Source organism: Rhinopithecus roxellana, chromosome 17 (genome assembly GCF_007565055.1).
Source record: "Rhinopithecus roxellana isolate Shanxi Qingling chromosome 17, ASM756505v1, whole genome shotgun sequence".
Classification (NCBI taxonomy): Eukaryota; Metazoa; Chordata; class Mammalia; order Primates; family Cercopithecidae; genus Rhinopithecus; species Rhinopithecus roxellana.
Window position 1 is genome coordinate 63,220,994 of NC_044565.1, and position 15,678 is coordinate 63,236,671.

Here is a 15,678-nt window from a genome sequence, read left to right on the forward strand (position 1 = left end):
GTAATTTATAGATTCAATGCTATTCCCATCAATCTACCATTGACATTCTTCACAGAATTAGAGAAAACTACTTTAAATTTTACATGAAACCAAAAAAGAGCCCATATAGCCCAGACAATCATAAGCAAAAAGAACAAAGCTGGAGGCATCACACTACCTAACTTTAAACTATACTACAAGGCTACAGTAACCAAAACAGCATGGTACTGGTACCAAAACAGACATATTGACCAATGGAACAGAATGGAGACCTCAGAAATAACACCACACATCTACAACCATCTGATCTTTGACAAACCAGACAAAAACAAGCAATGGGGAAAGGATTCCCCTTTAATAAAGAATTCCTTTAATAAAAGGATTCCCTATTTAATAAATGGTGCTGGGAAAACTAGCTGGCCATATGCAGAAAACTGAAACTGGACCCTTTCCTTACAGTGTATACAAACATTAACTCAAGATGGATTAAAGACTTAAATGTAAAACCCAAAACCATAAAAACCCTAGAAGAAAACCTAGGCAATAACATTCAGGGCATGGGCAAAGATTTCATGACAAAAATGCCAAAAGCAATTGCAACAAAAGCCAAAATTGACAAATGGGATCTAATTAAACTAAAGAGCTTCTATACAGCAAAAGAAACTATCACTGGAGTGAACAGGAAACCTACAGAATGGGAGAAAATGTTTGCAATCTACCCATCTGACAAAGGTCTAATATCCAGAATCTACAAAAAACAAACAAGTTTACAAGAAAAAAAAAAATCAAAAAGTGGGCAAAGGATATGAACAGATGCTTCTCAAAAGAAGACATTTACATGGCCAACAAACACATGAAAAAAAAGCTCAACATCACTGATCATTAGAGAAATACAAATGAAAACCATAATAAGATACCATCTCATGCCAGTCAGAATGGCAATTATTAAAGTCACAAAACAATAAATGCTGGTAAGGCTGTGGAGAAACAGGAGCACCTTTACACTGTTGGTGGGAATGTAAATTAGTTCAACCATTGTGAAAGACAGTGTGGCGATTCCTCAAGGATATTAGAACCAAAAATACCATTTGACCCAGCAATCCCATTTCTGGGTATGTACCTAAAGGAATATAAATAATTCTACTATAAAGACACCTGCACATGTATGTTTACTGCAGCACTATTTACAATAGCAAAGGTATGTAACCAACACAAACACCCATCAATGATAGACTGGTTAAAGAAAATGTACATATACACCATGGAATACTATGCAGCCATAAAAGGGAATGAGACCATGTCCTTTGCAGGGACATAGATGAAGCTGGAAGCCATCATACTCAGCAAACTAACACAGGAACCAGAAAACCAAACACTGCATGTTCTCACTCATAAGTGGGAGTTGAACAATGAGAACACACGAACCCAGGGAGGGGAACAACACACATTAGGGCCAGTTGGGGGCTGGGGAGCGAGGGGAGAGAGAGCATTAGGACAAAGAGCTAATGCACGCAGGACTGAAAACCTAGATGATGGGTTGATAGGTGCAGCAAACCACCATGGCACATGCAACAAACCTGCACATCCTGCACTTGTATTCCAGAACTTAAAGTAAAATAAGAAAAAAAAAAGAAAATTATATTGACATGAAAATCTGAAAAAAAAGAAGACAAGGATTTCAGGACAGTTAAGATAGCTATGCTTAAAAATACGCTCATAATTAATGAATAGAAAATCTTAGCAGAGAATAGAAATGATAAAAAACCAAGTGGAAAATACAATTCTTAAATTTGAGAAATAAACAAACCTCAATGGGTTAGTAGCAGATCAGAGATGACATAAAAATAGTGAACTTGAGGACAGATCATTAGAAATTACCCAACCTAAAAAAAAGGAAGAAGAAATATTAGAAAATAATGAACACAGTCATAGTGACCTATCAGATAATATCAAAAGATTCAACAAATGGATAATTAGAGTTGTAGAAATGAGGAGTAAAAGAATGCAGCAGAAAACAACTGTTTGAAAAAATAATGTCTGGATGAGAACTTTCACTTTTGGACAAGACAGAGTAACAGGAAACAGACTTACTCTCCCACCTGAAACAACTTTAAAAAAAAAAGATAAAATAGATGAAACAACAGTTTCCAAGATACTGAACATCAGGCAAAGAAGAACATGGCCCCTGAGAAATAAAAAACAAACAGCCCAGCTGTCTGCCTGAATTGAGGAGTAGGGATGGGAGTCTGGAGAGGCCAGAGCAGTTGGAGTTCATAGGTTAAAGTACTAGAGGGAGAAGAGCTACAAGAATGGAGCTCTGGAGATCTGCAAAGAGTCAAGTCCGCAGAGGTCGCCTTGAGTCTTCAGCTGATGGTAAACACTATATGCCTGTGAGAAAAATACCCAAAGGAACAATGGGCAAAGAAACACCTGTAAGAATTAAGGAATCAATCCCTAGAGGTCACACAGTCCCAGGAGTATTCGTTCCCTTTAGCATCAGCCAGAGGAAAAAAAAAATCCCATAGTTTGAAGTGCATAGAGTAGAGTATTTGGAGAGGTTTTGTATCAGTACTGAAACAAAATTGGCCCTACGGTAGATACTGCTGTGGTCCTGTCTAGCAAAACTTCGGAGGCAAGACCTGAAAGAATCCTGCTGTGTCCAAGTAACTTAACTGAATCCGAGGGGAAAAATGAAGAATATTTATGGGAAATTTGTGCACTTGTACTTAAAAAAAAAAAAGAATATTTATGGCAAACCAAAAATATCTAGCACTCAACATGGTTAAAATTCACAGTCTTGCATTCAATCAAAAATCACCAGGCATACAAAGAAATAGGAAAATTTAACCAATAATCACCAGGTATACAAAGAAATAGGAAAATTTAACCAATAATAATAAGGAAAATTAACCAAAACTGTCCCCAAAATCACAAAGACACTATAATTATTAAACCAGGACATTAAAATCATTATTATTCCTGTAGTTCATAAGTTAAGGAAGCTAGAGGAAGAGTAGACATGTTGAGACAGAAGAAAATGTTTGAAAAAGAACTAAGGGCCAGGCATGATGGCTCACACCTGTAATCCCAGTGCTTTGGGAGGCCAAGGTAGGAGGATCACTTGAGGCTAGGAGTTCAAGACCAGACTGGGCTATATAGCGAGATCCTGTCTCAACAACAACAACAGCAACAAACAAACAAAAGACAGCAACAAAAGGATCCAGATAAAACTTCTATGGATGAAAATTATAATACTTGAGATGAAAAATATGCTAGGTAGGTTTATTAGCAGATTAGACATTACAGAAAGTTAGTGAACTTAAAAGCATAGCAACAGAAGCTTTCCAAAATGAAATGCACCTGGGAGGTGGAGGCTGCACTGAGCCGAGATCACACCAGTGTATTCCTGGCTGAGTGACAGAGCAAAAGAAAGAAAAGAAAAGGAAAGAGAGAAGAAGAATGAAAGAGAGAAAGAGAAAAAGAAAGAAAGAAAAGCAGTGGTGGAGAGATGTGAGAGAGGGAGGAATTACAACAGAATAGTCAGGAAGCTTTGGGAGTACTGAATATGTTCACCATTTTGATTGTGGTGATGTTTTCGTGTGTATACATGTCAAAACTTACCAAGTTTGTATACTTTATTTGAGACACGGTCTTATTCTGTCACCCAGGCGGGGATGCAGTGGCACAATCACAGCTGACTGCAGCCTCAAACTCCTGGGGTCAAGCGCTCCTCCTGCCTCAGCCTTTCAAGCAGCTGGGACTATAAGTGTATGCTACCACACCTGGCTATTATTGTTTGTTCGTTTGTGGAGACAGGGTCTCAGTATATTGCTTTGCCTGGTCCAGGGCTCCTGGGCTCAAGCGATCCTCCCACCCCAGCCTCTCAACATGCTGGGATTACAGGCATGAGCCATAGTACCAGACAGCACACTTTAAATATATGCAGTTTACTGTATATCAATTACATCTTACTAAAGCTGTTTAGAAAAAAGAAACTACAATCTAAAAACAATATAACTCGCTGGTCGCAAGGGCTCACAGCTATAATCCCAGCATTTTAGAACACCAAGGTAGGTGGATTGCTTGAGCTTAGGAGTTGGAGATCAGTCTAGGCAACACAGTGAGATCCCATCTCTACAGGAAATATAAAAATTAGCCAGACATGGTGGCGTGCGACTATAGTTCCAGCTACTAGGAAGTGGAAGGATGGCTTGATTCCAGGAGGCGGGGATTGCAGTGAGTCATTATCGTGCCACTGCACTCCAGCTTAGGCAACATAGCAAGACCCTACCTCAAATATAAATAAATAAATACATACATACATCATATCAAAATTTGGGTGATGCAGTTAAGGCAGTACCTCAAGAGAAACTTACAGCTATGCTACATTTAAAAAGGTATATAATCAATGACCTATGATTCCACCTTAAGATATTAGGAAAAAAACAGCAAAGTGAATATACAAAGTTAGTAAAGTGAAGGGAATAATCAACAGAATGAAATAAAAACAAACAATAGAAAAAACAATATATTTAGCACAAGCCACTTCCCACTGCAACGACCCAAGTAAAAAAATCTCCAAATCCCACACTATTTGTTATATACCTCCATAAAACATAAGGGCTTGGGCTCCAACCATTCTTTTGAGCTCTTGAGCTTGGGAAGTGCGCCAGTTACCAGATCATCACTGTCTACATTTTTCATTGTGGTCACAAATAAATAGTGCCCCTAGAAAAACTAAAAATCATCTTATTTAGTATTGAAAATTTCAGTCATCTGATTTTCTCTTCTGTTAAATACCACCTGTGTCCTTCCACACACGCAAAATGGATTTTGAACATGAACCATCCAGTTTCCCTAACAAAAGGCCTTCACTACAGACTCCAGATGACGGCTTCAGAGCCAGCCTCCTCTGTAAGCAGGCAACATGCTCTTTGAAAGAAACCCCCGTCCCTTGGAATGAATTCCCACGTCCCCCTCCAAGGCGGCCCATTCCAGCCAGTGTGGCAGCTTCAGCCTGGCCTCTTGGAGTCCCATTTGCAGCACTTTTCTGACTTTGGTGGCCTCGAGTGGGGAGAACTGCAACTTTCCGGCCACAGAAACACAGGCTGAGCTACTCAGAGAACGCAGGGAGGGGCTTTTGGTCATACTGTGCAAGTCTTCGAGCTCTGCGCGGCCCGAAGTCCTCCTCGAGGCCCGGGTGCGACGGAGATGTCGTCAGCGTCCGCACCCGCTCTCGCCCACCGCGCCCACTCCCGGCCCTTCCTCCCACCCGCTAGGCCGGCCGCCTGCGGCCTCCACGCCAGACCCCGGGCTGGGGGCCTCCCGCGCAGGCGCGTTGTGCGCGGGGACCGCCCGGCCTGGCAGGGAGATCGCCGGCCGCAACAGGCACCTCTCTGCCCTCCCAAGGCCAGCAGGCCCGCGGCCGCCCTGCTCCACACTCCGGCCCGGCCCGACGGCCCCGGGGTCGTCCGGCTGCGGCTGGAAGGGAGCCCGCCCGCGTGTGCGCAACGCGCGAATGTTGGCGCCCACTGTCTCCCGGACGCAGCGCCGCGCAGACCCTTCGCCCCCTCCGCCGCGGATTCCACAGCGAGTCCGCGCGGGGGGTGCCAGGGCGGCGGAGGGCGGCTTCAGGCCCAAAGGGGATTGGGCGGCGGCTCTAGCTGGCGGGTCTTGGTTTGCGGAAGGGGCTGGAGTCCCTGCTTCTGGGTGACCGGCGCGAGGCCCGGCCAATCCCTCCGCCGCCACCCACCCGCAACCGCGTCGGTTGACCGGCGGGTCCTTGGTCGCCATTCCCTTGCGGAGCACCAGAGAGCGGGGTGGCGTCCGCTCCCTCAAGTCCTCGGTGCTGGGGAATTCACCGCTCACCACACCCTGCCCCGCCTACGGTCCTGCTCGGGGACCAAACCACCGGAAGGCAGTGGCGGGAAAGGGGCGCCTGTGCCGGAGGTCCTGATGAGGGGGGGTCCAAGGCTTGGGGACTTATGTGGGAAATGTGGGTTTAAGTGCCTTCAAGGTGTTTTTAGTCCGTTGGGATGTTGATCAGCGTTCATAGTGGGCGCTGATGCAGGTCACCGGGAAGGGAATGTGTGGGTTTATGGCCACGCATATCTCTTTTAGTCGTGTTTAACTTAGCGGAGTAGCTCTCCATCCTGGGTTTTGTTTTTTTGTTTTTTTTTATTTTTTATTTTACAGGGTTTTTCTCAGTGTACAATGTTTGTTTTTAAATCCCAGATGATCCTGATGTAAACCACTGACATAGCCAGAAAATCATGAGGCTGTGATTTCCCAAACTCAGCTTCGTAACGTACTCTGTGTGAGCTGTGATTTTTCTCTGATTCTGTTTTCCTCTTTGGGTATTGGTGGGCCCTGAATGATGGACCACCGTTTTCACTCTGTATCTCTTCGAAGTACACTTGCTGATCTTAGAACTGTCTGAAGTGTCCTAAGGACATTTGTATTGACATGCCTTTTAAAAGCTAGCCAGAGTCAATGGCTTCAACTGCACTTTCCCTTTCAGAGTTGAGGGAACATGAGCCATTTGCAGAACTTATTGTTAGACACCCTCTTGGGAACCAAGCATGTGGACAGTGCAGCCCTCATCAAAATCCAGGAGCGGAGCCTGTGTGTAGCATCACCAGGTTTTAATGTAAGAAAAAACAAGTTTGGACATAAGACTTGGTTTACTTGTTATTTCTATTCTTCCAAACATGAAGCAGACATGACTTTTTTTTTTTTTTTTTTTTTTTTTTTTTTTTTTTTTTTTTTTGAGACGGAATTTCACTCATTGCTTAGTCTGGAATGCAGTGGTGCGATCTCAGCTCACTGCAACCTCCACCTCTCAAGCGATTCTTGTGCCTCAGCCTCCCGAGTAGCTGGGATTACAGGAGTGCACCACTAGGCCCGGCTAATTTTTGTATTTTTAGTAGAGATGGTGTTTTACCATGTTGGTCAGGCTAGTCTCGAACTCCTGACCTCAGGTGATCCACCTGCCTTGGCCTCCTAAAGTGCTGGGATTACAGGCATGAGCCACCATACCCAGCCCAGACATGACTTTTAAATGAACTTTTTCTGTAAGGAGCTACATAAATATTTTAGGTTTCTAGGCTTAGTCTTTTTACTGTTGATATAAAGGAATACCTGAAGCTGGGTAATTTATAAAGAAAAGAAGTTTATTTGGCTCACATGTCTACTGCCTGGAAGATTGGTCATCTGTGAAAGCCTCAGTCTGCTTCCACTCATGGCAGAGGTGAAGGGGAGCCAGCATGTGCAGAGATCACAGTGGGGGAGAGGAAGCAAGAGAGAGCAAGTGGAGAGGTGCCAGGCTGTTTCTAACAGCCAACTCTCCTGGAACACATACAGTGAAAACTCACTGACAGCTTCCCCCACCTCGCGGGGAAGGCATCAGTCTATTCATGAGTGATCTGCCCCCATGATCCAAATACCTCCCATTAGGCCCCACCCAAAATGTTGGGGATCAGATTTCAACATAAGATTCAAACTACAGCACAGGGCCATAGAGTCTCTGTCACAACCACTCAACTCTGCAATTGTAAAGGAAAAACAGCCATACATAAAAGAATGAATGTGACTGTGTTCCCATAAAATTTTATATTTATGGATACTGAAGTTCAAATTTCATATAATTTGTGTCACGAAGTGTTATTCTTTTGATTTTTTTTTCCCCAACCGTTTAAAAACATGAAAACCATTCTTAGCTTGCAGGCCACAAAAAACAGACAGTGGGCTAAATTTGGCTGGTCACCAGCCATAGTTGGCTGACTCCTGTTCTAACTATGTAACCTCTCCAGGTAATGCCCAGTGATGTCCGAACACTGGTGAATGGATTTGCCAAGAACCCTTTGCAAACCCGAAGAGAAGGATTGTATTTCAAGGAAAAGGATTACAGATGTGTCCGGGCAGATGAATATTCTCTTTATGCCAAAAATGTGAGTGCTCAAGATTTGAAGAGAGCTGAGTAAAAGAAAAGAATTTGCCTCCAAGTTTCCTTGCCCTGCCAGATCCTCTCTGTAAAACAGATTAAATCCATTAATGTCTTGAGCCACTGTCTTGAGATAGCAGTCTAGTGCCAGGAAGACATATGTGAAAGAAAGTCATATCAAGAGCCTGGTTTTGAGAAACGTTCATTCCGGAATCTATTAACTGAGCCTTGCCTGAACTCTTTCCAATACAGCACAGCCTTCATACTCTACATCCTCCTTTAAAAAAAAAAGATAATCATTTCTGCGCTTAAAACATCTCTCAGTGGCCAGGCACGGTGGCTCACGCCTGTAATCCCAGCACTTTGGGAGGCTGAGGTGGGTGGATCGCCTGAGGTCAGGAGTTCAAGACCAGCCTAGCTAACATGGTGAAACCCTGTTTCTACTAAAAATAAAATTAGCCAGGTATGGTGGTGCGCACTTGTAATCCCAGCTACTTAGGAGGCCAAGGCAGGAGAACTGCTTGAACCCAGAAGGTAGAGGTTGCAGTGAGACGAGATCATGCCATTGCACTCCAGCTTGGGCAACAAGAGCGAAACTCCGTCTCAAAAAAAAAAAAAAAAAAAAAAAAAAAAAAAATTCAGCTCTATGTTGCTTATAAGGAATGAAGGAGATGAAAATCATTCATTGGATGCCCTATATTATGGGTTAGGCATGCTGCTTCATCCACATTATAAACTAATCTATAATCTCATTTTACAGATGAGGACACTGAGGCTTAACAAGGTTAAATAACCCTTACTCATGCAGCAGAAAATGGAGGCACTAGAATTCAAGCCCAGGGCTGTCCAATTCCAAAATGTACGACCTTTCCATTACATCAGTTTTGTTTTTTGTTTGTTTGTTTTTGTTTTTGTTTTTTGAGATGAATTTCACTTTTATTGCCCAGGGTGGAGTGCAATAGCATGGTCTCGGCTCATTGCAACCTCCACCTCCTGGGTTCAAGAGATTCTCCTGCCTCAGCTTCCCGAGTAGCTGGGATGACAAGCGCCTGCCACCATGCCTGGCTAATTTTTGTATTTTTAGTAGAGACGGGGTTTCACCATGTTGGCCAGGCTGGTCTCAAACTTCTGACCTCAGGTGATCTTCCCGCCTTGGCCCTCCAAAGTGCTGGGATTACAGGCAGGAGCCACCACACCCGGCCTATATCAGTTGTTCTAATTGGGATAGAGTATATGATAATCAATTGCAGAACTTTTTCAAAATCCATCTACCATTATTATAACAGTCTGAAACTTTTTGAGGAAAGGCAACAAAATTGGTGGAAAAGAGTGGACAGTCCAAAAGCAGACATATAAATATATGGAGTATGCAAATCAGGAAATGGTGAAAAATGTAGCTGGAGCATGACCACTGGTCCTGTTATTAGAACCAAGAGCAGAATATTCTCTTTTATTCTTTATCCAGGAGAACACTGGTGTGGTTGTCGTGAAGACCAATCTGTATCTTCTGGTGGCAACTTACACTGAGGGCATGTATCCTAGTGTCTGTGTGGAAGCCACAGAGAGCCTGGGTAAGTTAGCCTCCTAGTTCCTGTCTTCATTCCTGTGTTAGTTGGGTCTTCTGGCTACAAGTAACAGAGATCCAACTCAAACCAGCTAGGGCAGAAAGGAGGAATTTATTGGAAGGATACTGAGGTTATTTACATAGCCACTGGAAGGACAGGGTGCAGCTGAGCCATGGGGAAGGTAGATTCAAGGACTGGAACACTGCTAGGATTCTGTCTTGACTTCTAAATGAGTCAGCTTTGTTCTGTCTCATAGCAAACCATTTCCTTTCCTGGCTGATATCATGGCCAAGCCTCCCATAATACCCCTTAGGACCCTGATTTGGCAAGTTTCAGGTCATATGGTTTACCCCTGTATTGGTCAGCTATGTAGGTGGGGCAGGATAGGGGAGGAGGGAGGGATACAGCAGGGTAAAAAGAGATGTGGCTGCTGGGAGTCGACCCTATGTAAAGAGACATTTTACAGGAAAAGGAATTAACTGTGAGTCAGGCAGCCACTTTGTTGGTGTATAGTGTATTCCCCCTCTGTGTCTATACATTTTTGAATAAAGATCTCATAGAGAACTAGCTTGGGTATTATATTGGTGAGAGTTGAGCTTAATAAATGGTAAATTGTGTTTGTATTTAGATTTTTTTAATCTAAATTTAAATTCAAAAAAGTTTACTGGAGTTGTGTAAACACTCCTTTGAAATAGAAGCCTCTAGTAACAAAAGCAGCCATTCATTCATTCTTTCAACAAATATTCAGAGGTGTTTACCATGTGCCCTGCACTATCCTAGATAAATTAGGGAAGCAGAGCTGGTTAAGATATAGCCTCTGCCTTCCATGCCTCTGTACATGCTGTCCTATCTGCCTAAAATATTTTCCAGTTTCCTTCCTGTCCCTCACATCTATTCGGCAAATTCCTAATCATCGTTAAAGACCCAAGTCAGATCTTGGGCTTCTATCCACTTGTGTATGTATTTTATGCATACCTTAATGATTATCCCCATTACAGTTCTTTGTTTTTCTAGATTGTGAACCTCTGGAAGGCAAGAATCTTGTCTTAATCATTCTCCTTCTCCATTACCTAACACGGTATCTAATGTTGGGTAGGCAATTAGTACATGTTTGATGAACAAATAAATAAATTACTTTGGCCTAGCAGAGTCAGGGAAGGCTCCAGAGAGCTGAATCTTAAAGGGCCAGTTGAGAAATTAAGTACCATCACAGAAACTATATACCTACATACAGACATGCCTCATTTTATCGCATTTTGCACTATTGGACCCTTCAGATATGCCTCATTTTATCACATTTTGCATTATTGGACCTTTCCTGAACAGATGTCAGGATTTGAAGGAGGCTCCATTTCAGAATTGTAGGGCAGGAGCAGACAGCAGAACAGAGACAGAGAGAGCCAGGTTAATTATCTAATTAAAATAACCAAAATATCAGATTAGAAAGATGGGCAATTTGGCTCTCAGGAAGCCAGGCTCTTAACCTGTCAGCTAGGGCTCAGGGCTGATTCCCCAGAGGAGACCAGAGAAATTGCCTGACTACTGTAATGTAGATTATGTGGCTGGCACTAAAGGTTAGTATTCTTGCATACGGCCACAAAAACTCCACAGACTCCAAAGAATGTGCCCTGGTTAGAAGTGCACTGCTGGCATCATGCTATTAATATCCCATTGCTCTGGGAAGGGACAGCTATCTTGGAAATGGTTGAATGATCAGGAGGGATGGACAAGGCTGATATCCACTCAGGAGCCAGTTGTCTTAAGACTGTCTTTTATCTCCTTCACTCCTTTTTTAAAAAATTGTATTTTTCTCTATCTAAAAAATTATACATGAACACTGTAGAAAATTTGGGAAGTAAAGAATTACAGGCCGAATGGGGTGGCTCACACCTATAATCTCAGCACTTTGGGAGGCCAAGGCAGGCAGATCACTTGAGGTCAGGAGTTCAAGACCAGCCTGGCCAACATGGCAAAACCCTGTCTTTACTAAAAATACAAAAATTAGCCAGGTGTGGTGGTGGGCACCTGTAATTCCAGGCGCTCAGGAGGCTGAGGCAGGAGAATCACCTGAACCCAGGAGGTGGACGTTGCAGTGAGCCAAAATAGCACCATTGCACTTCAGCCTGGACGTCACAGTGAGACCATGTCTCAAAAAAAAAAAAAAGAATTATGACCATTTAAAAATTGTATTATGAAGGATTCTAGGAGCATGACTATTAATTAAAGAAAACCTTTAAACAATAATTAGGAAAAGGATGCTATGGGACTTCTGTCACACAAATTAATCAGGTTTGTGCAGTGGCTCACTCCTATAATCCCACCACATTGGGAGGCCAAGGTGGTGGATCACTTGAGGACAGGAGTTTGAGACCAGCCTGGAAAACGGTGAAACCCCATTTCTACCAAAAATACATAAATTAGACTGGGTGTGGTGGTGGGTGCTTGTAATCCCAGCTACTCGGGATGCTGAAACAGGAGAATCGCTTGAACTGAGAGGCAGAAGTTGCGGTGAGCCGAGATCACGCCACTGCACTCCAGCCTGGGTGACAGAGCGAGACTCTGTCTCAAAAAAAAGAAAAAATGCAGGATTGTTTTTAAAATAAATATATTAGAGAGTCACATTTATAACAATGGTAAAATGTTAGCATCTTTAATTCTAGGTCCTCAGTTGTTTTTTGTTTATTTTGTGTTTCTTTTTCTTTTTCTTTTTCTTTTGAGACACAGTTTCACTCTATCGCCCAGGCTAGAGTGCAGTGGTGTGACCTCGGCTCACTGCAACTTCTGCCTCGCAGGTTCAAGTGATTCTTCTGCCTCAGCCTCCCGAGTAGCTGGGACTACAGGCGCCTGCCACCACGCCGGCTTATTTTTGTATTTTTAGTAGAGATGGGATTTCACTATGTTGGCCAGGCTGGTCTCGAACCCCTGACTTCAAGCGATCTGCCTGCGTCAGCCTCCCAAAGTGCTGGGCTTATAGGCATGAGCCACTGCACCCAGCCAGGTCCTCAGTTTAAAAAAAGAATCTTAAGCATGTATTGTGACTTACTCTGCAAGACTCTGTCTCAAAAATAATGAAGTGCTACCTGGCATGGTGGAGTGCACCTGTAGCCCCCGCTACTCAAGAGGCTGAGGCAGGAGGATTGATTGAGCCCAGGAGTTTGAGTCCAGTGTGGGCAACATAGTGAGACCTCATCATTAAAAAGTAAGTACATCAAGTACTGTAATCAGGTTTTTTGTTCTGTTTTGTTTTGTTTTTGAGACAGAGTCTCGCTCTGTCACTCAGACTGGAGTGCAGTGGTGGGATTTCGGCTCAATGCAACCTCTGCCTCCCGGGTTCAAACAATTCTCCTGCCTCAGCCTCCCAAGTAGCTGGGACTACAGGTACGTGCCACCATGCCCAGCTAATTTTTTGTATTTTTAGTAGAGATGGGGTTTCTAGGACTGCAGGTGTGTGCCACCATGCCCGGCTAATTTTTTGTATTTTTAGTAGAGATGGGGTTTCACCATGTTAGCCAAGATGGTCTCGATCTCCTGACCTCGTGATCTGCCCACCTTGGCCTCCCAAAGTGCTGGGATTACAGATGTGAGCCACTACACCCGGCTGTAATCAGTTTTAAGTCTAGGTCATAGAATAATATAGCAGAGGAGGGCAGCAGTTTCTTTTATTCTCTTGAGCCCTCTCTCATCCTATTCCCTTTGCCCAGTCATATGCATTATTCATCCTTTTTTTTTTGCATGGGAACCCAATTCATACTCCAGTACAGCTCAAATACCTCTACTATGGCACTTACTACCATGAAATAGAATTGATGTTTGTATGTGCCTATATCCCCTACTAGACAATGAACTCCATGAGGGCAGGAACTGTGTTTCAACTATCTAGTCACCCTTATATCTCCAGTACCTAGCACAGTGCCTAGCACATGGCAGTCACCTGGTTATGTTTGTGGAATAATAGATGGATTAATGAATCATTTGTAGTGATAATTTGCAGCTCATAAATAATAACCATGCTGTGTTTGCTTTCAGGAGACTACCTAAGAAAAAAAGGAAGTTAAGTCATCAGAGGCCCATGAAAGACACTTTTATTGTTTTAGAAGAAAATTGGAGAGCCTAAAGAAAAAATATTTTATGGTTGAAAAAACACTAGATAGAAGCCACTAAAAAAGAAGAATGAATTAAGGGAGTGATTTTTATTACTTCAAGAGATACTCTTCTTTCATTGAAATTACTTGATCAACTGTTTTTTTTTTTTTTTAATAAGTGTTGGTCATTGGCATGGAATGTGAGAGCACTGATCATTTCACAGAGTGTATCTATGGGGAGTCTCCTTTCCATGAGGCTCTTATACTCCTACACACCTTGCTAAGTATGCCAAGAATGCAAGGCTCTCACCACTCTTTATCCAGGACATTTCTCAGGGTTAGGTTGCAGCAAGCAACCTTGAAACATGAAGGGATGTCTCCCATCGAGACAAAGAGCAAGTTTGCTTACTGTTTGCTATAAAAGCAGTGGAGTCCCTGAGCTCAGTGTTCCCCTCCTGTAATACAACTCCCTGTATGTGTGACATCTATCTGGCTAACATCACCCCTGTGAGACTTGGGAGAAGGGATTGCAAAGGCCATTCAGCAATGGACCACTAGTCAAGGTATTCAATGGACATTTCACGCTCCCATTTGCAGGTATCTGCTATCATTTTGAACATTGGAAAGGCCTTCTCAAAAATCAACTCAAAAAGATTTCTGACTCTAACCCTAACTCTCACTGCACACCTTAGTAAGGCAGTATGGTCAAGAAATGCACCCTTCCCCAGAAAGAGTTCATCTCCTCTTGGTCTCCTAGGTAATAATCTGGACCATAAGGGTGGAGAGCTATAGAATCTATTTTGAAAATTCAAGATTCTACACTGACTATTGCTAAACACGATGCATCTTTTTTTCCCAATAGCATCCTCAGGCCAGCCTGGTTAGTATACCCTTCAGATGTCCCTGGGGAGAGAACACCTTCGACTACTTGCCAAAAGACAGCCTAGGGGATTCAAATTTAATTCTGGTTCAGTTAGACTGGACTAACATGGTCCTATATCATGACAATAATGACTACTTAGTTTAGTACACTGTTCTCTAGATCCCTCTACAGGGTTCTACACAGGCCAAGATAGGATATAATGGTTCTCTTAATTTTGCAAAAATGCCCCTGTCCCTCTTACATCTGACCCTTCCAGACAAGATACCTGGATGCAAGTAGGGCACGACTGGAGAAAAAGTATAGACATGGCTACTGGATGGGACATACCAACTGCATGGCCACAGAGACCCTAGCACCTGGAGAGGGAACACATTCGATCTCAGGAGATGGTGGAACAGGGGAGCCCTTTCATGTTCTTTTTGTCCCCCAGATTCAGCACCTCCTTGTGGCAAACCCTGACTTACTAGCCTTTGTAAATCAAGTAAAATCAAATCTTAGGCCCTTTATAGTTCCTGACATGATCAGGCAGTGAGGTACAAAATTCAAAATTCCAAAGACATGCCATCTAGGGCAGGATGTCTTTTGCTGGTATTTACAACATTATCTCATTTTCAGGTCTGTGTAATCGTCTTTCACAGAGCTTACTTCCAACATCATTCCTTTTCTGAGCTTGGATGCCAAGAACCACAGAATTTTTTTTTTTTTTTTTTTTTTTTGTAGTCAACCTTGCCACTAGTTCATTCATCCATTTATTAAGTCAGTAGTTTGATTCTTTTGGGGGTTTTTGTTGTTGCTGTTGTCTGAGACAGAGTTTTGCTCTTGTCACCCAGGCTGGAGTGCAATGGTGTGATCTCGGCTCACTGCAACCTCCACCTCCAGGGTACAAATGAATCTCCTGCCTCAGACTCCCAAGTGGCTGGGATTACAGGCACCCACTACTACACCTGGCTAATTTTTGTATTTTTAGTAGAGATGGTGTTTTGCCATGTTGGTCAGGCTGACCTTGAACTCCTGACCTCAGGTGATCCACCTGCCTCAGCCTCCCAAAGTGGTGGGATTACAGGCATGAGCCACTGCACCCCGCCTGTTTCTGGTTTTTATTTTTGTTTTGAAATAGGGTCTCCCTCCATAACTCAGGCTGGAGCGCAGCGGTGTGATCAGTTAACTACAGCCTCAACCTCCTAAGCTCAAGCGATGCTTCCACTTCATCCTCCCAAGTAGCTGGGA

The 15,678-nt window shown here is 43.3% G+C and overlaps 2 protein-coding genes across 3 annotated transcripts in view; one reads left to right on the plus strand and one right to left on the minus strand.

Moving 5' to 3' along the window:
- Nucleotides 1–5,609, minus strand: part of FAM228B (family with sequence similarity 228 member B) — a 49,015-nt gene extending 43,406 nt beyond the window's left edge. The window contains 1 exon segment of the mRNA XM_010358491.2: nucleotides 5,130–5,609. The gene's annotated coding sequence lies outside the window, so the exon portion shown is untranslated.
- On the plus strand, nucleotides 5,568–13,762 carry PFN4 (profilin family member 4). Of its 2 annotated transcripts, XM_030920708.1 has the most exons (6): nucleotides 5,579–5,928; nucleotides 6,214–6,295; nucleotides 6,500–6,628; nucleotides 7,791–7,928; nucleotides 9,387–9,492; nucleotides 13,513–13,762. In XM_030920708.1, exons 3-6 carry the CDS (start codon nucleotides 6,512–6,514, stop codon nucleotides 13,539–13,541), a joined length of 390 nt encoding a protein of 129 aa, XP_030776568.1. In that variant the 5' UTR covers nucleotides 5,579–5,928; nucleotides 6,214–6,295; nucleotides 6,500–6,511; the 3' UTR covers nucleotides 13,542–13,762. The 2 variants fall into 2 exon arrangements, with proteins under 2 accessions (XP_010356794.1, XP_030776568.1); XM_010358492.2 differs by lacking the exon at nucleotides 6,214–6,295 and having other exon boundaries at nucleotides 5,568–5,928.
- Nucleotides 13,763–15,678: the final 1,916 nt, after the last annotated feature.